The sequence below is a fragment of the Monopterus albus genome, unplaced genomic scaffold (assembly GCF_001952655.1).
Source record: "Monopterus albus unplaced genomic scaffold, M_albus_1.0 scaffold42.1, whole genome shotgun sequence".
Classification (NCBI taxonomy): domain Eukaryota; kingdom Metazoa; phylum Chordata; class Actinopteri; order Synbranchiformes; family Synbranchidae; genus Monopterus; species Monopterus albus.
The window spans coordinates 931,173-957,957 of record NW_018127922.1 but is presented as its reverse complement, the minus strand read 5'-3'; the positions used below and the strand labels follow the sequence as shown (position 1 = coordinate 957,957).

The 26,785-nt window shown below is 39.1% G+C and overlaps 4 protein-coding genes across 8 annotated transcripts in view; 1 reads left to right on the top strand and 3 right to left on the bottom strand.

The window, feature by feature from the left end:
- The window catches only part of endou2 (endonuclease, polyU-specific 2), a 4,180-nt gene extending 1,433 nt beyond the window's left edge, over nt 1–2,747 (bottom strand). The window contains exons 1-5 of the mRNA XM_020599787.1: nt 2,702–2,747; nt 1,627–1,801; nt 1,042–1,147; nt 597–718; nt 94–206 (exon numbers count right to left, since the gene is read on the bottom strand). Coding sequence (XP_020455443.1) covers nt 94–206; nt 597–718; nt 1,042–1,147; nt 1,627–1,728 — 443 coding nt within the window. The 5' untranslated portion in view covers nt 1,729–1,801; nt 2,702–2,747. The remainder of the gene's footprint in view (nt 1–93; nt 207–596; nt 719–1,041; nt 1,148–1,626; nt 1,802–2,701) is intronic.
- Nucleotides 2,748–4,553: 1,806 nt separating this feature from the next.
- rnf14 (ring finger protein 14) lies at nt 4,554–9,717 on the bottom strand. Of its 2 annotated transcripts, XM_020599758.1 has the most exons (10): nt 9,571–9,716; nt 9,391–9,466; nt 8,593–8,751; nt 7,872–8,002; nt 7,524–7,713; nt 6,859–7,244; nt 6,458–6,686; nt 5,867–6,039; nt 5,348–5,478; nt 4,554–5,263 (listed from the first exon to the last, which is right to left on the bottom strand). In XM_020599758.1, the coding sequence occupies exons 3-10, from the start codon at nt 8,741–8,743 to the stop codon at nt 5,203–5,205; spliced, it is 1,452 nt and encodes a 483-aa protein (XP_020455414.1). In that variant the 5' UTR covers nt 8,744–8,751; nt 9,391–9,466; nt 9,571–9,716; the 3' UTR covers nt 4,554–5,202. The 2 variants fall into 2 exon arrangements, with proteins under 2 accessions (XP_020455414.1, XP_020455416.1); XM_020599760.1 differs by lacking the exon at nt 9,391–9,466 and having other exon boundaries at nt 9,534–9,717.
- A 1,157-nt stretch (nt 9,718–10,874) lies between these two features.
- On the bottom strand, nt 10,875–25,097 carry hspa4a (heat shock protein 4a). 3 transcript variants are annotated; one of them, XM_020599755.1, is made up of 20 exons: nt 25,075–25,097; nt 24,741–24,874; nt 22,939–22,996; nt 22,661–22,801; nt 21,454–21,576; nt 20,371–20,470; nt 19,804–19,937; nt 18,948–19,192; nt 18,490–18,566; nt 17,958–18,109; nt 17,712–17,818; nt 17,243–17,376; nt 16,529–16,710; nt 15,924–16,007; nt 13,593–13,748; nt 13,177–13,302; nt 12,863–12,970; nt 12,520–12,639; nt 12,166–12,327; nt 10,875–11,504 (listed from the first exon to the last, which is right to left on the bottom strand). In XM_020599755.1, the coding sequence occupies exons 2-20, from the start codon at nt 24,845–24,847 to the stop codon at nt 11,304–11,306; spliced, it is 2,517 nt and encodes an 838-aa protein (XP_020455411.1). In that variant the 5' UTR covers nt 24,848–24,874; nt 25,075–25,097; the 3' UTR covers nt 10,875–11,303. The 3 variants fall into 3 exon arrangements, with proteins under 3 accessions (XP_020455411.1, XP_020455410.1, XP_020455409.1); XM_020599754.1 differs by lacking the exon at nt 25,075–25,097 and adding an exon at nt 25,026–25,069; XM_020599753.1 differs by lacking the exon at nt 25,075–25,097 and adding an exon at nt 24,994–25,054.
- A 1,000-nt stretch (nt 25,098–26,097) lies between these two features.
- zcchc10 (zinc finger, CCHC domain containing 10) overlaps nt 26,098–26,785 on the top strand; it is a 7,267-nt gene continuing 6,579 nt past the window's right edge. Inside the window, exon 1 of one of the 2 annotated variants that reach the window (XM_020599779.1) lies at nt 26,098–26,198. In XM_020599779.1, the coding sequence (XP_020455435.1) occupies nt 26,158–26,198 (41 nt within the window). In that variant the 5' untranslated portion in view covers nt 26,098–26,157. Of the gene's footprint in view, nt 26,199–26,233; nt 26,341–26,785 lie in introns of those variants that run through there. The other variant, XM_020599780.1, reaches the window with a different exon arrangement.

Sequence of the window (26,785 nt, the reverse complement as noted above, 5' to 3'; positions counted from 1 at the left end):
AATGCTACACAGAGTAAGACAGTTAAAATCATAGTCTTAGATTCCACTGGTGAGGTAATATTTACAGTAGGTGCTGTGTCAGAGTCCACCCACCTGCTAGATCCTCTCCTGGCATAAAGTTCAAACCAGATCCTGTACAGCTGCTCCTTGAACTGTGCCTCGTCTTCAGGAGAGAGGTGCTTCTCTACCAGGTATTTATGAGCTATCTACAAACAAACAGGAGTTCCTTATAAAAGCTTGTCTAACATTATATTTTAGACTGCTTATAACTGAATTAGGATCACTTGCCCCAGCCCTCTTTATCATCATGTACATTGAAAACTTGGAAGCAAAACTGTTTTTGGATCTGCATTCCAGTTCTGCACTTGTTGCAGTGTTATCTTTGTTTGGCAGTTGGACCAGAACCAATTAAATATAGTTATGAGTAATAAAAGTAATTGTACTCATAATTGTAACAGTTGGTTTAAGTATATTATATGAATATTTAAATAACTGAGCAACTCCTAATTGCCTCTCATGAATCCTTTAGTAGAAATTGGCCTTCATGAGGCACAGGAAGATGAGAAGGGTTTATATCCAAAAGTCCCCACAGGTACCTTCATAACAGGAGTCTGAATGATGGCATCAAGGAACTTGTGGTTCTCTGCCTCCTCCTCAGGGGTTACAATTTCAGGCTCTCCAGTGTCACTCTCATAGTTGTCCAACAGGGAGATAAAGGCTGTACAAACAAGTGCAGGCACTCTTCAAAATGTGATTTTGCTCAGTCTCAGACAGATGAGGCATCAAACTGACAAACGGCACAGTGGAATGTGTGAAGCGCATGTCAATTCAAACATTTTCTGACGTTGCATTTGTGCAACAGGCAGTAACAGGCTGACGCTACATAATATTAATAATCCAGCTGTAGGCTGCCTCATCCCACAGAAACATGAAAACACTAAAGCATCAAATAAAGACATCTCACGCTTGACTAAAGTTAAGTCAAATGATCATGATTTTGTGTAGTATTCCTAAAAACATTCTCCACTCTTGTGTACTTACCTGAAAAAGTCTCTTTTTTGAAAATGTTCTCATCAACAAATGTAAACAGAGGATATCCTGCTATATCGTTGCTGTCGTTGATGGCCATGCTGTCTCCAGCTTTCCCCTGCAACAGGCAGAGAATCACTCAAACTTTCAAATTTGACTTGTGCAACTAGCTTATGTTGGCCAGCTGCTTTCTGTATTCCCATAAAATCTAAATATGCAGCTCTTGTAGGCTTCCAGTGACATTTTGGCTTCAATCAGAGCTAATTTTTCAAGATGAATGAACTAAAATAAAATCAAAAACATCTTGAACAGCTACCAAGAATCAAAACAAACAAACTTGTGGATTTGTCTTTACAGCTCATCTTGATATGTTGTCTTAATAAAGAAGACAATGTCAGTGACAGCCATCCATGAGTTACTATCTTTGTGGGGACTGGAAGTCACTTGTGGGGACCGGAGACTGGTCCCCACAACATAGTTTGCCTAATTTTATGAAAACAATGGGGTGTAAGGTAAGGGCAAGTATAGGCTTTGGTTAAATGTTAGGTTAAGGGTTAAGGTTAGGCAAGTAAAAGTGTGCATGTGTGTGTGATGCACCTGCAGAGAGATCCTGTAATCAATTCCAGGTTGGAGTCTGTTGATATCGTTGTCCCATAGCTCCTGGACCTTGGCCGACAGCTCTTTGTCACTCTCTATCATGGTATGACCCCTCTGTTGTGTTCTGGGTCCCGCAGTAGATACTATGGATGGTTTAGTCTCAGCAGGTCTCTAACTGGACAGGAACATTACTTTGGACAAAAATCTGGAGGTTTGACTTCAGGGGCTTCAGTGGTGTGCAGTAGCTCAAGTACATTTACTCTGTTAAGAATTTCTTTCAGGTACCTAATATTTTATCTGTAGTTCACTACATTATGGAGGAAGATAGTACGCATTTTTAGTGATGCTAAACCTTCTTTGGCTTTTACGCTGCTCAAATAATTTTACCCTAAGTTAGTGCTATTATTGTTTTTTTACTTTAAATATTTTTAGGTGAATATTGAGTTTTCACGTGAGTGTTAAACTCAGTTTTCATCTAGGAACATCTGAAGTAAAATGTTTTAAAGTGAAAATTATTAAATTATATTCAAAATATAAATGTTAAGAATTTAATTTTAATAACTTTCTGGTGGTGAAGATACAGGTACAAACAATGGTTTTGTGTCAGTGTGTCACAGCAGACACACACATCTGGCAATGAGTCTAATTATGGCCGCTAATAAGTAGATGTCAGTGGCTGATTAATAGACAGCTTTTTTTCAGTTTTAAACCAATGATATATTTTAAAGCGGTTAGTTAACTCATAGTTTCATTTCTTATTAGATTACTAGCAATTTTGTACCTTTAAATCCTGTGAGGCTGTGTCTTTGACTGAAGAGCTTGGTAGAGCTGGAACCATGGTTATAAAACTTATTCACATTGGTGAATTTGTATTTTTTTGTAGGATTGTTTAAAAATATATACATTTGCAGCATGTTTTATAGCCATCTCTGGTGTCTTGTGGTGACAGCAGTGATAATGAATCATGGCAAACTTCATTCATCCATATTTGCTAACCCCTAATAAAGATGGACTTAACTCACAAATCCAAACACCAGGCCAAATCCCACCATGCACCATGTCAAAATCCACTGACCTTTTTCTTTTGAGTCTTGTCCTGTTTGTATGACTAGGTGATGAAAGAATGGTGATGGGTAAAGAGATAATCTCAGTGCTGGTCATGTGTTGGTGAGAGCAGGTGTCTTTACAGGCTTAGTAACCAGTCCAGTCCTTCAGTGTGAATGAAAAAGACAGGCAGGGGCTGGGAGTGGAGTGTGTGTGTGCGTGTAGGGGGAGGGGTAAGCGAACATAGAACATGAGGCTTGTGGTGTGACAGGACCGGAGAGAGGGGGCATTTTAAAGGGTTATCTCCCTGTCAGCAACTCTGGCCAAAGGGATTACACCACGTTATCATCTCTTTTCAGTCTCAGGCTAAAACGTGGGCTCTTTGTTTCTTTAGAATTTCATTGTTTCCCCATCACAGCATATCCTATGGATTACAGGGTAAATATGAGTCATGTTCCAGGTAACAAGATGTCACAGAGGACTGTATACTTAAGAACAAATTTTTTAATCAAACTGTTGACACTGAGTAAATGATACAAGTTGTATTTGTCTTTTATTGTGTGTACATTTAGAGTACTTTTTCACTGCTGACAATGTGTTTCTCCGTGGCATGATTGACCATGCAACTAACCTGGTAGCTACTCGATACTTCTTTGAATCCACTTTCTCTCTTACTAAATTGTGTGTACAACACAAGCCTAGCTATAGTTTACTGACTCTCATCTTGTGGTTTGTAATGGCTAGCATTGAATCTGTTGTCCAGTAGTACTTTAGTTTCACAATGGTTCCAGTAAAAAGAAGAAATTACTATGATCAACTTTTAAATTTAATGTGTTTAGCTCACTGCATAGCTGTGCATCCATACGTGTGTGTGGTCAGGGAAGAATTATTGTAGAACTGAAATATACCCAATGAATAATAATTAAAATTTTAATTTGGTAACTTTTAATTTGAGGAACAATATGCGAAAGGCATTTTACCATCATTCTGCAGGTCCTGTATTGAAACGTTTCCTACACAAGATGAGAACTGACATCAGGTCAACACTGATGGGAAACTGAATTCATGACTGAACATGAGATCGACTTCTTAAACAGAGCGGAACAGCATCTACTCTGAAACTATTCTTCTCTTTTGAATCAGTGTGTGGGGTAAAACATTCAGTGCTGAAAAAGAACAGATGTGATGCTGGGTTCAATTTCAAACAGAAATAAGTGCATGACAGTCTCCATTCAGATCAAATGTTAAAAAAAGATACCATTATACAAAACTATTTTTGTATAAAGACAAATCAAAATCCCATGGCCGCTCTCTGGCACTAGTATTTTGGCAACATTAAAATTAGTGTTCAAAGGAGGGTGAGAATAATTCTGGTCAAAATCATTCTGAATGTCTTGGCTGTTTACACTAGTCCCTGAATGACTTGTTGCCCCAACCCCCCGTATACCCTATCACACGATCTACAGCGATGAATATTAATTGTAGGGCTCTCCATTATTACATTCTGTATGGACAAATACATGCGACTTAAATAATGAAGCCGCTCACCCCAACCAATTCTCTTTGCAACCTGACTGACTTACTGTATGATGTACAAATACCAATATTTCTGTAAGTGAGCTCATCTAAATAAAATCAAACCTAAACATAATTTTCAGATAAGAAAAAAATTAAACAAAACAAAACATGCATCCTGGCCAGAAATGACCTGAAAACATAACCCAGAGAGTGCACTCTGTACATAGTACACCGTGTTTGTCTTGGGGAGATAAGGGTTTCCCATTCTGGTCATCAAACTAAACAGTCTGAAACTGGGAAAACAACCCCACCTTTACTGTGGAGTTATGTCCAGTTTTAATCCCGTATCAATGCTGTGCTAAGAGATAATTATCTAACTGATGTTTGTTAGCTATGTCATACATTGACAATTAACATAAAGTTAGACAGAGGTTAGATACTTAATACTGTATGAAAAAGTAGGCCAATTACAAACTCCCTGTATCACTCAGAGGGGACAGCTGCTAGCCATTTGTAATCAAGCACTTTTTCCAATTTACAAAACTAAGCATGGTCAGTAGCTCCAGTTTGAACTCTTGATTGTTGTAACCCTGGAAATTGTTACACATTTTTACAGGAGTTTGAATGTATTCCTATGACATCTGTCATATTTAAAAGCTGCCCAACCTGTACCCACATCTCCATGTGTGTGTTCTGGACGGTCATAATCAAGAACAAGTGATTTATTTAAGATGAGCAAAATGACTAGTGCTGTTTCTCTGACATAATGTAAAAGCTAAAAATGTTCTTGCCTATCTTGAATGGATATTAAGTAAACATGAACAACTTATACCCAGGCACTGAATGTTTTACACCCAAGATGCCTAACCAAACTCAAAATGTAAACAACAGTAGCATGATAATAGTGGCACTGTTGTACTAATGCAGACATAATGAGATTCACAGGTGAAGAGAAGGTTTGGGATTTAAAGTGCACTCAAATGGAACATACAGCAGCAAGGTGCTGCACTGGTGTTAGTCCTCCTCATCACTCCAGAAGGCATCATCTTCATCAAGATCCACCCCATGGAAGAGTCTGCAACAGGCAAGAAAAGGAACACTTATCCACTGTGTTTCTAGATGGAGAATAAGTATCAGTGAAAAGAGACAGATCACTCACTGGTTGTAACAGGGTGAATGTGGGTTGTTAAAGTGACTGTAGGGGTTGACTTTGCTGAGTTGGCCCAGGCACAGCCAACAAAAGTATTGTCTACACGAGGTACAAGTCATCTTGTTACAGCCATCTACTTTCTAGAGGAAAAAAAGACAACGCATTAGCAGGACAGGACTCAACAAACATCAGTTAACAATGTAGTAACTGACATAGCCTGGGACTGGACATACGTCTTCAGCAACTGTACAGAATAGATAATAACACAATAAAAGAGTTAGTGGAGTTCAACAGAAGCACTTATAGTTTTCATTACTTGACATGCACTATGTGTGGCTTATGTCACTTTTCAACTGTACATTAAACACAGGTTACAGCTGCATTTGTGTTCATCTGAATACCTTCTCTGGTTCAGTGTATAAATTTAGTAATGAAAATAAATGATCTATTTGTTTCCTATTTAAGACTGACAGCATTGAACACTGACTCCAAGTGATAACATTAAAGCCTGTTGTACTGTACACCAACCTGTATATTGGTTCCACAGCGTGGGCAACATTTGCAGTTCTCATTGAGCCAGTCTCTACTAAAGGACTCTTCCACTGCTTTCTGGATCACCCTCTTCCCAAAGCGCTGTTCCATGAACTTTTGCTCCTCAGATGTAGCTGACAGGTACTCATCTCTGAGATTACGCAATTCATCTGTGGCACAAGAGAGAAAACAGCCACAGCACTGAGGACTGGGGGTTGGGTTAGGTAAACCGTGATACCAATTTATTCTTCTTAAATTAGGCCTTTAACCATATTTAATATTTCACCATTACAGCACCTGAAAATAATAATAATTCACACATCCCAAAATGTCACTGTTATGGCCTTGGTCGATTGGATTGTGTTGGTGGCTTGTTGTGTTAATTTATTGTTATTTATTGTTTGGTGTGTTGATCAGACTGCTGCATTCTTTGGGAGCCTCTTTGGGATATCACTTTGGTTGACACTGTAAAAACTTATATGATAAAGAATCAAGGTTTTCATCTGACTGTATCAATAAATTACGCTGCTATGTAACAACACTAACAAAACTACTCTTATTTTGTTACTTTTATAAGGGGGCAGGTACCTGCAGTGATTTTACAGTTGGAAAGACCATGATAGCCCAGCTTGCACAGTGTGCAAAAAGCATACTGGCAGACAGAGCAAATGCCCATGGTTGTGTCAGGTTCTACCATAACGGCAGTGCCACAGGACTTGCGGGGACAATACACCACGTCCGCCATGAGGTCCAGACTGGACTGGAGCAGCAAACGGTCATAGCGAGCAAACAACTCCTCATCCACCAGCTGTTTCACCTGAAGGATGAAGAAGCAGAGGAAGTGACAGGTTCTGGCAATTTCAAAAAGTCAATTAGAATTTGCAGTGTGTGAATTTAGTGAGAGCATCTTCTGAGAGCACTTCAGTTGTAAAGTGACTTTAGAATTGTAAATAAACACAAACACTGTACATTCTGTGTAGCATTTTTACCTGCAATGGTGTGGCTAAGGAAGTACAGTTGGGCTCAGGGCAATTAAGGCACTGAACATTGCCATCGCGTATTTGGATTTGGAAGTATTCAGTCATGCAGGCCTTGCAGTAGACATGCTGGCACTCCTTAAAGCAGAGGCAGTTGGAGCCCAGCTTTTCTATGAAGCAGATCCCACAGCAGAACACCTTGCTGTCAAACACCCTCTGGCGCTGTGCCTCATCAAAGTCCAGGAGTTGAGGTAGCAAGTCGGCACGTGGGTCCATCAACAACACAGTCCGCGGATCCAGTTGAGAAGAGCATGACAAATGTGGTTCATACTTTTCCTTCTTTACTTCTCTCCTCTTCTCTCCAGTATTTTCAGAATGACTCTCACACTGTGTCAGAGCTAAACATTTGAAATATGTAGTAATCAGTCAAAAAAACAATTACAACCACTTGTTTCAGACAAGTTTACATTTTTGTAAAAATAAGTCGAATCTCTTTTGTCACAATCCATGCAGCTCCAGCATCATAATACCTGTGCTCAACAGATACTTCAGTAAGGGTTTAGGCTTCAGTGCTACTGTAGTATCTTAGCCATCATTACACACAGCTCCATCATTACAAATAGCTCAATGTAGATCCACACACACAAACCTTTAATTTATGAAAATACATACTGTACCTGTGGCTGCATGGTTGGGTTTCCTGCGCTCACCAGTAGTCTTACTTCCTCCCCTGACAATTTCAAGTGGAGACTGGATGCCCAGAAAGTCCAGAACCTCCTCTTTGAGGAACTGGATCCATGTAAAAAGAATCACACAGCCCTGGTTTTCCTCCCATAGCTCATCCAGGCGCCTGCACAGACAGCTCATCTGTGCAGGTAAAATGAAAAGGAGAAGGCACAAGTTTTGACACTGATGAAGAATAACAGTCCTTTCAGTGATTCCATTTTACAAAAGGATAAGAAATCTTTTTTAGAGCAAAAGTATGCCAAATCTTTACAGACTAACCAAGGTCGCACAAGTCTTACCTGTGCTCTGGTCATCCATTTAGAGCTGAGAGTAAAGACTGGTGGGGATGTGGATGGATAGTCTACAGGCAGCTCAAAGTTGAGCACCAAAGGAGGTAAGAAGCAGACAGTATAATCTATTTGCTTCTCTCCTGCAACAAAGAACAATTACAATCCTTATTAGACTGTGCCTATCAAATGTGTCGTTGCAAGATTAAGAGAGATAAACTTGAGTCATCTACAGTTCTGTGTGAAAGCTTTAGGCACTGGTGGAAAATGTTATAAAAAGAGGATGCTTACAAAAACAATGCCATGAATAGCTTTATTTTCTCAATCAACTGCAATAAATGCAAAAAAAAAATCTAAATCAAATGAATATTTGGTACGACCACTTTATGCCTTTAAAACTGCGCTAGTGTTTAGGTGCAGTTTTACAAAGAACTTGGCAGGCAGGTTGTTCCAAGCTTCTCTGAGAAGCTGTCACAACACTTATACTTCTGTGTTGTTGAAGACAATTCTTATGACTCTGAATGTTTGGGGTTGCTTTCAAGCTGCAGATTGAATCTGGATCTGATCAGGTCAGATCAGATGCCTCCCTGATGGTAATGTGTGATAGATAAAAGTCTAAACATCTAAAGTATTTAACCTTTTGCACACTACTGTACATTATAGACATAAATCTACTACACCTGACTTGCAAACGTGCTGTACACCTTGCTCTTATTGCTTTACACTGCTGTACCTTTGACAACAACTTTGAAATCAGGAGGGAGCTCCAGACAGAGCTGGATCTCTCCCCCTGGGGCCGACTCTGCTCGGTGGAACTCCTCCTCATCATAGATACTTGCTAAGGCAAGCAGCTCATCATCCTGGGCTTCCCTGTCCTCGGACATTTACATTCCTGTAATTTTGATATGTGACACAAGGTCATCATTATCAAAGTACGCAAGAGAGAATAAACTGTAAAGGCAATATATAGATATAGCAAAGCCAAACGCAACTAGCAGACATCACACCGTCAGAGACAGCTGTAGCTAACGACAATCGTGTTTATCAGAATTATATGACAGCTATACTCTGACATACCACTAACGATTCGTGTACTGCTTGTTTGATCTAACACAGTATACCGCAGGTTTGCTGTGACAACACATTAGCTTGCATTAGCTAGCTTAACGATACTGTGGTCCCAAAGTTAGCATAAGGTAACGTTAACTTTATCTCTATTAAACGTGGCCGTAATATAATGATACTTCAACAGTAAACTAAAGCAGAATGGGTGTTGTTGTAGTCAGGGAAAACTAACAAACCTCACACAGGACATATTTAAACGTAACTAGGTAATACTGGGGGAAAGCATTCAAGCTAACTAGCCATTGCTAGCTGGAGTAAACAGTGGCTATGGCAAAGTTACACTCGGAACTCGGTCATAAGTTTTTATTTTATGGTAGCACCACTCAATACTAATTCTTCCATACTACTAACAAAAGCTACAACTTGCCACCACACATATGCTAAGTGAAAATAACGCGTTTCTTACCTTAGCTGACCCACGTACTAATAACATTTACCCTCTGACAACTTCATGACGGTCGAAACAGTGTTGCCAGATTTGACTGAAAACAAGTTGCCCAACCAGGCCAATAGCTGTTTTAAAAAATAGTTTTTTGGATAGGAAAGTACCTTTTGTCATTGCGTGTACTGACAAATACAAGAGTACCTGGTTCCCGGTTCCTCGACAAGTGTCACTGAATAACTTTAAAAATATAAAAAACCTAAAAACGTTATAACTTTATGCAAAGCCTCGGGGGTTTTTAGAGGATTTATGGACGTTTATCCGTATCGGCGATATTGATATCCTCTTAGTGTAATGCCTACGGAAGGGCCTTAAATGCTTTAATGAGTTTTAAGTGACTGCCACTAATTACGATAATATGCAGCCAAACCACTGCGTGTTCCAGATGTTTTCACAACAGCTGCATTCACCTGTCTCTGTCACCTCACACACGTCTATCTTTGCCTCATGTCTCCTCGTCCACATCGTCCTCAGTTGAAACCTCTGGAATATAGGAACTTTTCGTATGTTGAAATCGTCTTAATGACACAAGAAGTAGCCCAAACTATAACCCGCATAATTAAAATAAAATATCCCAATCTGGCGGAAATAAGTCAACCTGGCAACCCAGGCCACTTGCAGATGTGTTCATTAGCTCTATTCAACCACCAGGCGGATACATCGTTCACAAGCCAATGCATCAATAATATCATCCCCAATATTAAAGTATAATTAATAATTTAACAACTTGGAATTGACAAAGATTGTTTGAAAATATTTTGCTTATGGAGCAGGGTATCATTTCAGTATTATGTATATTAAAATATGAAAATGTCCTAAAACAGGATAGAGCAAGGAACTGGACACACTACTGTTACTACTTGAGAACTACCATATCTGTGCTGTCAAAAACATGTCATGGGGCTGAACAACAAAGTAGGAGATCGACTCGTGACAATAAAACACGGTGTTCACAACAATGACCAATATGAAACTTATATTAATCTTCTCTGAAAACTGAAGGCAGGTGATAACCACTGTTTTTACTAGTAACAAGAACTAATCCTTATTAATAAACCATTTATCACATCACATGCTTTTTTGTAAAGATTTATTTTTGCCTCTTTTTTTTGGGTGAAGTGGCAACAACAGCAGCACAGAGAACGCGATTTGTTGGGCCAGCATTCACACTGTTAAGTAGAAAAAACAAAAACAATACAAGGCTAGCAGCGAACAATCAACAGGCCATTGCTTCTGAATGGGAACAGCCAAACAATAAGTACTGCATGACAGTAACCTGTGGTATCTACATACAGTACAAGTAAACTCAACAAAAAAAAAACCCTCCTTTTTAAACTAAATACATCATAATCCAGCAGTTACAACATTCGTGGTGAAAAAAAAGCACTATGTCATATACAGCTTGGAACAATCCATGTTTGTTTACAAGTGCCACTACCTATATCTTGTTTAGATATACTGCAATATTTTACACTTCCAATACAAATCCAGTGTGCATTATTAGATTTCTTCTGCAGAATCACTTCGCTTACAATTGTTCAAATCTGACTCTTATTCTTATGTGATCAGGAGCTGCTGAATAAAAACAATATTTAACAAAACAGCCATCAAAGCAACAGGAGAAAGCAGTTTCCATCCCATGCTCACAACTTTATGCCATAAAGCAGTCAATTTAATATTAATATTAAGCAATATTTCTGTACTGAAAGAAATTAACTGACATGCCAAGGAGGCAGAGTGATGAGCAGTACTGATTAGGGATGATGCTGTCTGTGTCTTCAATAGAGGCTACTGTGTCATCAATAACAATCTCAGGAGAACAAGAGCATCAGCAGAACAGGAGGAGGTGAAACTCAGAGGAGTGGCAGCTGCAACAGTTAGTCAATGTTCATTTCAGGGAGCTTGTTCTCCACCGTTTCCTGTTCTGTGCCTGTGAATGCGGCTTTGTCTGGGTTGCATGGCTGGCTCTCTGTTTGCTCCTGCCCATTTACTGGCCCATTCTCTGTCTTCTCTTCCTTAGGAGACTCCACCTTGGACTTGGGTTTGGACACCACGGCGTTGCAGGCTGAATAAAGCTCCTAACAGGGAAAAGGAAACATTTGTTAGAAGAAGACTAAAAATGATTTTTTTCTTACTTGATCAGAGTTTTACATGAAGTTATGTAATTTTCAACAACCAATATGTTCAACTGTCCAATCAAACCAGATTTTGTACCTCATTTTCTCAACATAATACAGCCCCAGAACTACAGAGTCATGAGAGGCCACTACCATCTACCACATTTTCCTAATTTATTTATTTATTTACAATTTTTTCCAAATTTTCCAAGTTTTTTTTTTGTTTGTTTTAAGTTATTTGGCTGGTCCTGCGACTAACTACAACTTGTGCTCAGGAAGGTACAGTACTTTGCATCCACATGTGTGACAGGACTGTAAGAGGTTGCAGTGATTTGTCTGAGGCCGGTGGTTGTCCTACCACTGGCAATGTGGTGTCAACATTTTCTACTTTGTACATGTTTAAAAATGTATAGTAATACAGTTGTACTACTTTAAATAAGTATTTGGTGGATAAGTAATCTTGGTCTACACCCCTAAACCCATTTAAATTCCTACTGAAGCCTGTGAGACCACAGTGATTACAGTTTGGCTTGGAGCTGGCTCAAGTCAAAGAAAGCACTTATGAACGAAGCCCCTTTTTGACATGTAGTGTCTGTGTGTGCTTTGAAAACTCTCTCAGTACCTTAGTCTTGGCCTTGATCTCCCCAACTTTAACCACTGGGTCCAGAGTGAGGTCCTGATTGTTCTGCTGGTTCATTTTGCTGTTCATCCAGGCCATGGCATCATTCACCTGCTTATCCACTCGAGTCACCTCCAGCTCATCCAGGTGATCATACTGCTCATCCTGTTGGGGAAGCACATGTCAAATTAGACACAATTAAGGTCATGTTGTTCAGTGAAGAACCACTTGCCTCTGTAGACTTATGTTTCACCTACAAACCCTCTGAAGTACAACTAATAAAGTCAGTAAGAGTTGCTGCTCTAATATACCACCAACAAAATCTAGCTAAGCAACCACTTTAATAGGTTAGGTTACCTTTGCCTTGTAAGCTTCAATGATTTTCATGTACATCTGGATCTGTCTGCCAAGCTCCTCAAATGCTTTTGGCCTCTCCTCAGCTTCCATGTACCTCTCATGAATAGGCTGGCCAAGTTTCTGTAGCAAGGAACAAGAAGCGGTTTAGTCAGGCAGTTATCCGGCTAGACAAAACAAAAACAAAAAAAAAAGACTAAGGAGAAATATTTACTGTAAATGGCTAATTCTATACACAAAAATCAAAACCTGCAGCTAAATTGATGATTAGCTAAGCATCTTTTTAAAACAAAGTCAGTCAGTCCTCTCATTTCAAAAACTGTAAAAACTGTCTATGCATGGTTACTTTCAGTTCAGCCAGTTTGTCAATGTAAACTTGTTTCTGTTGGTCCTCTCCGTCTTCATACAGCCAGTTCTCTGTGTCCTCCAGTTTTAATGAGAATCCATCACGGTCCTACAAACAGTAAAACAGATTAGATTAAAAAAAAATTCACCTTTTACAAATATCAACAGCACAAAACATGAAACACATGAAGTATGTCTCCATTTAAGGTTTAAGCCCACAGAGTTCAACTTTACACTGCTCAGTTCTACTGAAAAGATCAGTCTGTTAACATGTTGTGCTGCCACCTGGAGGACTCCAGTCCAATCTGCACTTACAGCTTCATTAACAAACTTCTCCAGGACTCCGTGCAGTTTGTCTCTCATGTCGTACACATACTCTTCAACATTGTTCTTTGCATCATTCCTCTCCTTCTCCAGCTTGTCCTGCATTATCATCTTACCCTGGAAAAGTCACAGGCTGTTCAGTCACCTGAAGTGTACACACAAATAAACTGAAGACAAAATCAAACTACTTGAGGGTGACCCAAGGCAGACACAAGATACGCAACATAATGAGAACAATTAAAACCTGCTGAAAAAGCCTTCAAGATTAAGATTCTTAGCAACAGCCATTATCTTTGTTTTCAATAAAAAGTAAATGAAACAAGGACCAATAAGTCTTACTAGGACATTGCATTGACAAACACTGTATGAGCATGCTAGACATTCCTGGTGATTTTTTAGAGCATTACCTCATTCTCCACAAACATATTTAGTACTTCACTGGACAGCTGCCAGTGCAAATTGTTCTCTATGGGCAGCTCCACTGTCTTCGTTTTCACTTTGGGCTTTTTCGCCTGAGGGGGCTGATCATTCTTCTTCTCCTGCTTGGTGTCTTCTGTTGTTGTCTGAAAAAGGAGAGAAGGAAATGATTTAAGTCTGTGCAAATACTATTGGGAAAAACAAGTCTGACATACCTAAAGCACATTTCAAAAATTTAAGTGAGGACCAAGTAGGCAGTCGTTCCTCAGGAGGTAGAGCGGTTTGTTTCCCAACCAGGAAGGTTGGCAGCTCAACTCCTGATTTATCCAGTCCATATGTTGAAGCATCCTCGAGCAAGACACTGAACCCCAAGTTGCTCGAGGTGATGGCAGTCAATCTAAATATTCTTATTTTCAAAACAAACAAAAAAAAAAAAACCCTTTGTAACAAAGCCTTATATGTTAGAGTGCCTTCCACTGTCAAGGTCCACCTTTTAGTTTAAAAGTTCAAAACATTTCTACCTTTTTGTTTATTCTGATTTTTAACTGCGGTGGCAGTCAGTTTAAACTGTCAGCGGGTCACTGATGAATGTTTTTATGCTTTTTTGTGTGAAAACAAATTTAGTGCAGACTCCAAATACCTTCTATTGTGCCTCACTTGTCATTCGGTAGGTGTGAAAATTTCAACAGTCACTGTTCTATTTAAATGCTTTGGTATAAATTACCCTTAAATTCACTAAGGCAAAAAAACACACATTTGAATGAAATGTCACTATAATGTGTGTGTGAGACAATACTTTACAACAATATCCCTTGGCAAATGCTAATCACTCAGTGTGAAACACGTCAATATCACAATTAGTATACTCAATGCAATGGCCACCTTAGTGCTGGGTAATATGGCCGACAAATGTCATCATAGCAATTTCCATGTCATGCCAAAGTAACTGTGTTTATTATGATCATGACCCGCTTTTTTCACCAAGTAATGTAATTATTTCAAAAAAAGTAAAAAAAAAAAAAAAAGAAGTGATTTTTACCATTTCTGAGAACATAAACAAAAACAACATTGCTAATGCTGAAGCAGTTAACAGCTAACGTTAACACTAGCATTAGCAGCAGCACCACAGAGCCAGTCACTGCAAGAGAGCAGCAGTGGGGTCTCTGGGATCAACACACCGCTGCCTCAGCCCATGTTGGAACTACTGGGCTGAGAGGAACTGGAGATGAAGAGGCTCTCAAGCCTTCAGATGTAAACCACAAAGGCATCTTATCATGCTGTGAGCTATGCTAATATCACTTGTGTTATTCTGACACCTTACATCAGGGGTGTGAAACTCAATCGCACAGGGGGCCAAAACTCAAAGCACACTTTAGGTCGCGGACCGAACAGGATAAAAATTTATTGAACAGACTAAAACTAAATGTTTTTTGAACATGAATGTGAATTGAAACAGACAGGATACAATTTTAGTCCAAAATAAACTTGAACCTAAAATCAGCAGCCAAATTTCTGCTAAGGCTTACATTTGCAAACACCTTCTTTTTGTCTGGACACAAGACGTCGCACACTTTTATCATGCAGCTCTTCAGAAACTCTCCCTCGGTAAATGTCCGGGCTGATTTTCTCCTCTGCCGCAATAAAACTTGCTTCCACAGCAGCTTCGCTGTGTGATTTGGCTTTGGTGAAAACGTCTGCTGTGATGTCAGATTCCTCTTCAACTCCTCTACCTTCTGTAGCATTCACGTTTTTCAGCTTGTCCTGATGTTTTGTCTCGTACTGCCGTCTTAGGTTATATTCCTTAATTACAGCCACATTAGCTCCACAGATAAGACACACTGGTTTACTGGCAATGTCAGTAAACATATACTCAGCCTCCCACCGGTTTTGAAAGGCTCTGTTTTCAGAATCAACTTTTCTCTTGGCCAATGTTAGGGGCTAGTTTTGACTTGAAATTAGGGTTGTATACATCAACAGACGCTTGATTGATCTGACGTAATTGACGTGGGAATGATGGCAGGTAGCCTATCGTTCGGTAAGGCAGCTGTTGTGCTGCATTATGGGATTTGTAGTTTGTGTGTTATCGGCAGTTCATATCGCCGGGTCATTAAAAAAAGATGACTGTATTTTCATTTTACATAAGGCTATATCTATATTTGCTTTCTCTATTGTTCCTGACCTCTTCCCACACACCATAGCTCCTTTCAAACTTGACTGGCTTTTTGGGTTGCGACTTGTCCAGCACTTTGTAGAAAGATGTGGAATTCTGCTGTATCAAAAGTACTGAGTAAAGTTTGCCGTATCGCCCAGCACAAGGTTACCTCCATCTCCTCAATCTCTGATTTCTTGTCTCCGCTGCTTCCGACTTCATGTTTCTGATCGTCCTGGTCCACTTGCATTTTGTTCTGACACATGGCAAAAGAACGGACACAAAGAAAAATGATATTATATGTGCCATTTTGTGGCACTTTTCTTAGCCAAACTCTGTGATCAGATAATGTGAACATGAGACAAATACCATTATCACCGAGAATCAACAAATATGTACTTGAAAGAAGTTGTTGCACTGATCGAGATGTGAATCACTGAGTTTGTGCAAATCATTCTGACTCTGTTGGAGCCTTGCTCGAGCTATGACCTAATGCCAACGGAATTGAAACCTCCTGGATTTTTTTTAAAAACCTATTACATTTGCAAAGAGAGAAATAAATACAACTGGTTGAAGCCATCTTAGGCTTGTTAAGGCAAGACTTGTAAATGCCATAGTGATTATTAAAAACCAAGGTTTGGCCAGACTGACGTACTGTGTGAAAGGGATCTGTGAGGTGAAACAAAACAAACAGGAATCTGTGCCTTGCCTCTTTCTCAGACACATACACACAGTATGTCATTAGTCTCACAACCAGTGTTTAGACAAAGTACACACCTCCTCTTCCTTCACTGTCGGGTCCATCTCCATCGGCTCCTCACCCTCCCCAGTTTTTATGACTTCTACAAGGGATGCGCTCGAAACACTGAACACACCATGAACGTTGACCCGAACTTTAACCTTGACCTTTGCACTCTCCCCGGATGCCTGAGGAACCACATTCTGGATCAGGAACTGGCCTGCAGGGTGAAGGAAGGAACCCACGGTTAGAATGCAGTAGGTGAGGGTATCTAGGATTTTAATCAGTGAGGAAGGGTGTAGAAGCCGAATACATTAGATTAAAAATAATATAAATGTTCAGGAAGCCAAGTAAAGAAATTATTTAGTGGTTTCAATTAACATGTAGCAGTCAACTTAATGTAAAACATTTTGTGACTACAAGCTGAACAAAGTTGGTTGATTACTGTAAACATATTTAAAGGCTAGCATCATTCTGTCTGGAAAGTAGCTACAACAATTCAAAACTAGGAGCCATATGGAGTAGGAGCATATGATAAAGTTGCACATTAACTCTCTAATTTATGCAGAATTGGCACATTTTAGACTTAAAAGAATAAATACTAATACTAAAGATTTTCAGAAACTATTTTTCTGTTCTATCTGTACAGCTTTTTCATTACACCTTAGTAATTACCAAAGTAAATTCCATAATGCTTTTGTCCACTTATATGCCACAAGTAATGAAATCCTATGGAAGGTGACTTGCAGTACCTATAGTGGTGTTGGGGTAGGGTAGCTCCTTGGGATTGCTGTAGTAAGCTTCAAGGGTGAAGGGCTCTTTCCGGTAAAAGGTCAAAACTTTGGAGAAGGGAGCTGCGTGGTTCTTTGGGAAAACTTCACAATCACTGTTTTGGGGGATGGGGAACAGCAGGAGGTCAATGAGACAACCAACATTACAGAAACTGGATCTTACAACTTTGATCAGAGTTCCATATGGATATGGAAACTGCCATTACTAGTGTGAATGGGGCAAGGCCTGGCTCACAAGCCCAGTTATCGGCTAGCTGGACTGTCCAATTCTAAATGACAACACATGCACTGATATTTATATGTACAGTCTGATTTTCCAGAAAAAATATCATGTTCTCTCTTCTCTCTGTCAAATCCAAATACTAAGGAAAACGAGGTCTTACTGCATTTCCTTATAGGGGTTCTCAGGTGACATTGACAGAAACCATACCTCAGGCCCTCCTCTGCAGCTGAATTCCATTTTATGGAGATGGAATAGGGAACAACATCTGTAATGGAGAACTCTCTGACTTTGAAAGCTGGTGACAAGATAGCACACTGAGAAGAGGAGAAAAAACAAAAACAAAATGAATGTTACCAAAGCTCTAGGTTTTGTCTTGAAGTTGTTTTCTTATTCTTATTGACAGCAAAAAACAAAAAGATTTGGTTTGCATTTGTCGTGACAGGTGAGCTGTACCTGCAGCGCGCAGCCTCTGGCCACAGCCTCATCTGCGTTCAGGGTGGTGCTCAGCTCTTTGCCAAAGAATTTACTGATTCGTTCTTTTATGGCAGGGATTCTGGAGGCACCACCAACAATCTCCACTGCATAGATGTCTTCTTTTTTGAGCTCTGGATGCAGGAAGCAGGAGATGAGGATGACATGAGGTGAGGATGGTAAGTGTAGAGAGCCACAACTTCACTTTCCAAAACTCTTCCATGAGTAACAATGGCAGTGTTCAATTAGTTGACTGAACCTTAAATGAGTTTTAATAGAGAAAACCTGTGTATACACTAGGGCAGTCATTTTCCAAAAATCACATTTGAACTGACACAAAATTCAAATGTCAGTACCTCTCACTGCTTTGGCTGAGGAATGATTAAATGAAGCCAGGAGTGCTGCCAGCGTCCAGAGGGAAGCACTATTTCAGCACAACACGACTGAAACTTGTCTATATGAGTGTGCACGTGTTTATGACAGACCAGCTGCTATTAACGCCACATGTACTCACTGGCTTGTTCCATGACACTGCGCAGGGGAGCCTCTACTTTGGCCAGCAGCTCTGCACACATCTCCTCAAACTGACCTCTGGGGACACACACAGTCATAGATTATTAATAGAGTCAGACATACACACACAGGGAAAACCCACATGAACAGAGATGGCATGGCTGTGAGGCAGACAGATGAATTCTGTTTCTACAAGTCATTTCTCATTATAGCAACACAATTTTTCATTTCCCTTCAACTATAACACTCTTGAAACACAAACATCTACATAATCAATAAACAGAAAAGTAGCTTTATTTTCACTTGTTAATCTAAAGTAACATTAGCACAAACCAGCCATAGATTATAGTGTTTCTTAAACACTCCAGCAATTTTTGTTCCAGCAATCTTCTTGAAGATGCCCGCTGTTGCATAAAAGGCTCTGACCTCTGAAAATACTGAAGTAACTTTGCAGCTCACCTGTGAAGTTTACTGGAAACGTCGATGTCGTTCATGAAGCACTCAATGTTGAGAGGCAGGTCAGAGGAGTTGGCACTCATCAGCTTCTTGAGCTTCTCACACTCCTGGTAGAGCCGCATGAGAGCCCGGGGCTTAGACTTGACATCCAGCTTGTACTTCTTCCCAAACTCCTCGCAGAAGTGGTTGACCAGGATATCATCGAAGTCTTTCCCACCAAGACCTGAATCAAATGCTGTAGCCAGGATCTGATGGAGGGAGAGAAGAGGGGAGTGTTGGAAGCAACTGAAAATTATTAAACTACTGGGTAAATAGTGCGATAAATCTTTGCCATACTACAGTATACCACTGCATATCTGTATGTCTAGAACCTGAGGCCATGGATCAGTTAATAATTTATATCTATTTAATACATACACTATATTTCATTCCACCAACACTGAGTTAAATTGGGTATCAATAAAAAAAATACATCAGGTTAAGTTACTCTGTGTTTTATTAATTGACAAATTTACCACATTTGAACAGTGTTTCTGTGTGTATTTCTAGTACTTTGATTGCAAGGAATCCCACATAAGGGGAAAACACATTCTTAACAAGTAATAATATAAACAACACATGGTTACATCTTCTGATTGAATGTTCTTTACCTATGGGCTTCTGTGTTCTTTACATAAGTAATTATAAACCACTGCTAGGTAGCACTACTCTGTTTTCTGTCTGTGCCCATATAAAAAAAACAACTCTTTGTCAAACCTGATAAGAACCTACAGTATAATGCATCCTCATAGCCTTCCCCAAAAATATTTTCCTCTTCAGTATTGCTTTTCAAAAAGACCATAAATTATTCATGACTCACTTTGAGCTTTCCCTTGTTGAAGGCACACACTGACACCTGGTAACTGGAGTGGCCCAGGTCCACAAACACCACTATCCTGGGCTTCTCTTCTGGAGCAGGCAGATCCTGCTTGTAGATACCATACGCTAAAGTCACTGCAACAAACAAGCACAATAGTGTCAGTTTGTGCTCTCATTTCAAATGCACTATGCTGATCTACTTCTAACAGGAATAGAACAAAATAGAATGTACATCTAGCTTTATGACATCTGTTTCATTGTATCTGGTGGGAAAGTTACCAACTTAAATATGAGACGTTTATGAAAATATGCTAAAGCACCAATGTGGCATTCACTTAGATTTACACCTATAACGCTCAAACTTCCACTCAGCAATAACTTATGAACCACGTTTTGTTATAAAAATAGCTGGAAGTTTGCAACTCCTTTTTTCATAGCGTTTGCAACAAAGGCGATGGTCCAGAAGAAAATCAACAATGTAACACAACCTAATGTTATTTCAGAGCACAGTTTCTTAAAAAAAAAAAAAAAAAAAAGGACTAATAAAATATACTGTGCTTCTATGTACCTGCAGTGGTCTCATTCATCAGTCGTAGACAGTTTAGGCCTGCGATCTGAGCTGCATCAATGACAGACCTCCTCTCTGCATCAGTGAAATAGCTCGGGACCTGTGAGGGAAAACAAATGCTGCATTAATATAAAGTGAGTTTTAATGAGTGAAGATAACTTGTGTCCACAGTCTCAGAATGTTTCTTTTGACCGGAGTCAATAATAAAATAATGGTTTTTCTACCAAATATGTCCTAATACAAAGGTTTTATTACTTCTGCCATATGTAAATGATCACTCTGAACACTAAGGTGATTTCTGCATCACATGGTGTCTGGTTAACGTTACAGTGGTGCCAAAACAAAATCATCTCTGTGTCCAGTAGTTAAATTTAGCTACGGCCCACAGTAATAATAACAAGTTATTCATCTCCAGGGCTGATGTAAACTTCAGATTTAGGACCAGGGACACTAACAGCCTCTCAGTGTTAGAGCTGTAACATTATGCAACAGATGTTGTTGCTGAATTCATATAGTGAGCACAGCAAGAAGACAATTCCCACTCTTCACCAACAAGGTGGAAGATAGGAAATAAAGCTTTCAGACAAGACATCTGGTGACATGCACAGAGCTCAACATATCACATGAACAGGTGGTAACACATTTATATACCCTGGAGGCAATTTTCACCGGCCATGTTTTTTTTCTTTTTACTCAAACTGCTTAAAAATGCAAGAGGGTGACATTACGATGTCACTCAAAATAACAGGAGGTAAATGCAATGCAACAGTCCACTTAAGTAGAAAGAATGGCAGTAAAGCGCGGTAAGTGAGTCACAGGCCTTTTGAAACCTTGACAGTGCAACACTACATCTTTAAATAAACTGTGTGGAGGGATCTGACAAGTAAAATAGCACCTCCTTAAACCTTAAAGGTAATTAGATTAGCTATGTTGCCAGAAAATAAGCCTAAAAGAAGTCCATGTCCATAAAGCTAAATATGCAGGCAGATTTGCACAAGAAAATTAATGCACAGCCCTGAATAATCTATAGATTTTCAAACACCCTGTTCAAGCCGTGAAACTGTTGTCTGCAGGAATACTTACAGAGATGACACAGTCTACAACTGGTTTCTTCAGTGCACTTTCAGCAGTCTCCTTCAGCTTGGTCAGCAGCATGCCGGTGACCTGCTCAATGCTGAACACTCGCTCCTCCTCCATATACATCACCTGGAGTTGATGAGAATTGAGACAGACATTTAAATAACTTATAAATATCTTTAAAACAGCTATAAATAATACATGTATTTCATTGATAATGAAATGACACCACCACAGTTTAACTGACAGCATTTTAACTCAAAACTCATCTAAGAAGTCTACACAAGAACATAGTGAAATAAGTCAATAATGTAATAAAATATGTAAATTGGAACTCAGAAAACTCCTAATGCAGGAGAAGGAATTTTTTTTTTTGCACAGCTACATGTGGATGCAATCTTCTCTGATTTGGCATTTCACTCACATTAATCATCTCCACAGGGCCACAGAAACATGCAGGTGTGCATTTGCAAGCCTGGCACTGTAACTGGGTATGTTTTGCATCTTACACTAGCTATGTGATGGCTCCAAATGAAATTTTTCACAAGTTCTGAAATGTGCAAGGTTTTGAGAGATAATAAAATGATCATTTTTAACCACAAAATGTCATAAGAGACAAAATACCATTAAAAAAAGTATAACAATAACAGAAAGAAAGAAAGACAGTTTCCCGTTTTTAGGGGTCGCCACAGCGAATCGTCACACTGACGACTTGCATGTTGACATTTGGTATGTGTTTTATGCCGGATGCCCTTCCTAACATAACCCTGGCTTGAACCCAGGCCGCAGCGGCAAGAGCGCTGCGCCTTAACCACTAGCCTACCAGGGACGGCTTCAAAACGTATAACAATAATATAATGCATAAATATGACTGGGTAGAATGGAAACATAAAGTAGCAGAGCTAAGATTTAGAGGAAAGAGCATTACATGAGACACATAAGGTAACAGTGGAAGAACCACTCAGGAGTAAGCCGTTGCATTTTCCATGCTTTCTTATAGCTGTCCTTCTGAATCTTCACTGACCTAGTTCAGTGTATAGAACTGCTGAAAAATTCAGGTCAGCACCCAGTTATTCAGTATGCTAACTCAATTCTTACTTTGTCATTCTGTTATACAGTAACTGCGTCTTTTTATCCTTCATCCTACTATTTATCTATTTATTTAAATTTATATAGTCTCAAATAAAGAAGAAGCCAAATTCATATTCCTTACCTTTATACCAGTGGCTCCTGAGGGCGTCTGTGCCAGGCTGTACACCAAGTTAGACTTGGCTGCCTGGACGTAGGGGTCTGAGAAGGCCCTGCCATGGAAGTGCTTGAAGCCCTGCACTGTGTTCTTATAGTTGGTCACCACCTGGATATGATGAATGAGGAGCAAGAGGACAAAATGAAGTTTGAATAAAGACAATTAACCTTGTTGTATTTCAATTGTTTTGCATTTAATTATAAGGACCTCTGAGGATCATAGCATGGTCACTGAATTGGTTTTACCTGGATCTTTGCAGCTGCTCCTACTGATCGGTTTCGTGGTCCAAATGATACAAATGATCTGGAAGACAATGAAAAGAGAAAAAAAAAAAAAAGTCTTGAGCTAAAACCGGACATACTTTCGAGCAAGCAGTGTAAACCCTTTAGCTGTTTGTGAATACACCTGAAATCTAGACAGATTTGTCAGTTTAGTTATTCCATGGTGTCCATGACCTGATGTTTTAGCTTTTTAAAGCCATTTTCTTTGGAACAGTAGTAAATGTAAACGCGAAATCTTTCACAATGTAGAAAAATACTTTTTTTTGTGTGTCACAGGGGAAATCAAAAACTTTACCAAGATATCATATGAGTGGGTGTATAACAGTATTAGACATATTTATTATATATGTACCGGAAACGAAACGACTATTCAGTTTTGTATGAAATACAGTTTTTTTGGACAGATTGTGTTTTGTTCATTAGTGCAAAGTGCAAGAAGGTAAAGCGGATATTAGTCCTGTAGTTGATCAACAGTAATTTAACTGCCAACTTTCTTCATTATCAAATAATCTGTTGGTCTTTATAAGGCTAAAATGCCAAAAAAATCTACTTGTTCCAACCCTAGTAAGGATTTTCAGTTTTTCTCCATTATATAATATATAACTGCAAATAAATATTTGTGGGTTTGAACTATTTATCAGAAAAATCTGTGGCACAATAATGAAAATAACTATCATTAGTCACCACCTTACTAAAATGTATACAAACTGCCTATTTTTGACCTTGTCTTTATTCCCCCCATAGTTCACGAAATTGATACACTGATTGTTTTTCTTTATACCTGTTAAGTTTACTCCGAAACAGTGTAATGCACTTATCGCTTTTTTAATATGGCTTGAATTGATTTAATGCATTTTAACATTTCTCAGAATTCTGCAAGACTTAAAAAACAAATCTTGAGAAAAAGCTCAATTGAGATAAGGCAACACCAATCCAAAGAAATCTTTAATGTAGAAGTCATCTCAATAGCACCTGCAGAGAAGTCAACATTTTACATAGGGCGCTAAGGTAACGTCACCCCATGAAAGTCAATAATATTATTATTAATTTGATCAAATGACAGGGCCTACAAATTGAGAACACGGTGTGCCGTGTCAGACAAATTAGCTGTATTTGAGTAAATATGCAAACAAAAAAAGCAAATTGAGGGCGACAAGTTTTGAATAAATTCTGTGTTTAGAGTTTAACTGCTTTATCTGAAGGATAAATCACAAAACTCTTAAAAGGCACAACAAAAACTGCTAGAATATTCCGACAAGCAACTGGCTGCTGTCGTCATCGTCGAGAACAACGCAAGATGCACACTTTGCTACACGAGGCACACCGGTTGGTCGGAAACATCCCCTTCCAGAGAAGAACAACAGTAACTGTAGCTAGGGAGAAACACCGCCTGTTTACCGAGCAACTTAATTATCAAACTGTTATCAAACAGCACAGTAACGTTAGTAAAAACTGTATTTGGCTAACTGGCTAATGGATGGGCGAAGGAGCTGTGTGAGTTGTAGATGAATGGTTTGCCCCTTGCCATTGTAATTATTACCAAATATTTCATGAATTTGCCCATACTAAAACACTGATTAATTAAGTTACCCAACACAGCACACAAAAACACAAGTTTAGCTAGTAGGTAGCTTCTCAGTAAAACTGTATTCATGTGCATTAATGTTAACTTACATTAATTACCCCAATACCGAGCCTCTCTCTACTGTAGCTGCTCCCTCAGAACTCCAGTAAATATTACACAAGTTTTAGTATTAGATACTTACGGTGTACATCTATCGCTGTACTCGTTAGCAATTGTCTCGATTCCCCCGGCTCGGGCTACAGCTACATAGCAGCTTTGAAAACCCAAGTCAAATCCCACCACTGACATCTTCAGCGTCCGTCTTGTCGCTTTAACCTTATCGACAATACAATAATGAAAAATATAACAAATATATATCTACAATTTTTAAAGAATGTGAAAACCAAGCAAAGCAGCAACTTCAGATGCGCTGAGTTAGCCTTAAGTACGATTACTTCTAGTCATAATCCACACTGCTGTCTGTTACCGGTGTCTCTGATCTGTACTGGCAAGCTGCAAAAGCAAAGTGGTCTTACTGATTTCTCGTCGGGATGTATCGCGAGATTTGGTAGTTCTAGATTTCTCTGGACCTTTCTATGTAAGCGTGAAGGAGGACGCTCCAATACTCGAGGCTTTGGTGGAAATGTCTTGACCTTTCTAACACTTTCCAGATCGCTACAGGGCTTATTACTTATTTTGAAAGCACAAATACATAAATAAATCAAAGACTGATTATTTTGTTTGAGCTCAGCTGAAGGTTGGAAACAAAAATACACTCCAAAAGCCTGCTGAAAGTATGAAGTAATATATTACAAGCCTACTACACACTAACCACATCTAGCCTACATTTGTTTTTGACAGTTTATTTATTGCATTATTATGTGAAACTTCATATGCATTTCAGTAATGTTTTATTGGTGGGATTAGAATACTGTTTAACATAAATGAGAAAAGTGATGACATGTAAATGTCTGAGAAAAAGTAGTAGGTGAGTGTAATGACAGTTGAATGGTGGGAGGGTGCATTGCATTGGAGACACAGATAGGCTAAACAAATGATCAACTCCAGCAACTGTATCTGAATATATGAAAATAAAATTAAGAACATCCATCCATCCATCTTTGTCCGCTTTATCCAAAACCGGGTCGCAGGGACAGTAGTCCAAGCAGCCTCCCAGACTTCCCTTTCCCCACACACCTCCTCTAATTAAGAACAAAAGGACAAAAATTGATTGGTGTGATTGATTGGAAGTGATTAGCTCTATCTGTATGTTCATTGTATAGTGGAAACATAACACTAGCTAACACAAGTTAACAAAGGTTTCTCATATTTTGACTCTAAGTGTTCATGGGTTTGATGACATAAACACCTTTTTAATTTAGTACAGTTTATGGCAACAACAACATAAAGCATACAACCTGAAAAATATACCCTAGAATAAAGAAATATACTGGTTAAAGTTTAGGTCAGTTAACTGTGTTAAGAATGCATTGACTGTCATTCATAAATTAGAAAGTTGTAGCAGATGCTTCTTACCAGCAGGGAGCGCTACATTTATCAGGTTTGCGGGAAATAACTACTAAGCAGTTACCAATGAAGAAGTAAAAGTAACCTCCATCATGGCGACCCCTATGCATCGAATAATAGCCAGACGGCAAGCGTGAGTATAATTCGTATAACTGAATAACTGCATTGTTTTGTCGTTTTACGAATATACCAGTCTTAAACTTAAGTGATATTGGTTTTGAGCTCGGAGAACGTCATGTTCATGAGATGAATTACGGTCGCTGCAAGGCTAAATGGTATCACAAATACACCGTTGTCATCTTCTAAAATATGTAATTAATTTTGCTAGTATCCAACGTTACGGTTGTTTTCTATCTGCAGATACAGCGTTTGAGCTCGTCACCAAAACTATTCGAGTAACCGGCGAGTGTTTAGTTTATTCTAAATGTGTTAAATATGCGTTTTTCATCGACCTTATCAACTAAAATATTTGGAAAAAACGGTAATCTTGTCTACACGGCGAAATATAGGCTAACTTATCAGATTATCAGTTTAATCAAATAGTATAAGTTCAGGACAAGCAAACAACGAAATGTCCCAGGGGCAAAACAGCAAAAGATAGACATATACTGTACATTTTGACAGCTGTTGTGTAAGCACTGTAAGAAATAATAGACTGCAGCGGGACTATAAATGTATTATGAGCTTGATTGAGTTAAAAAAAAACAGCAGAACTTTATC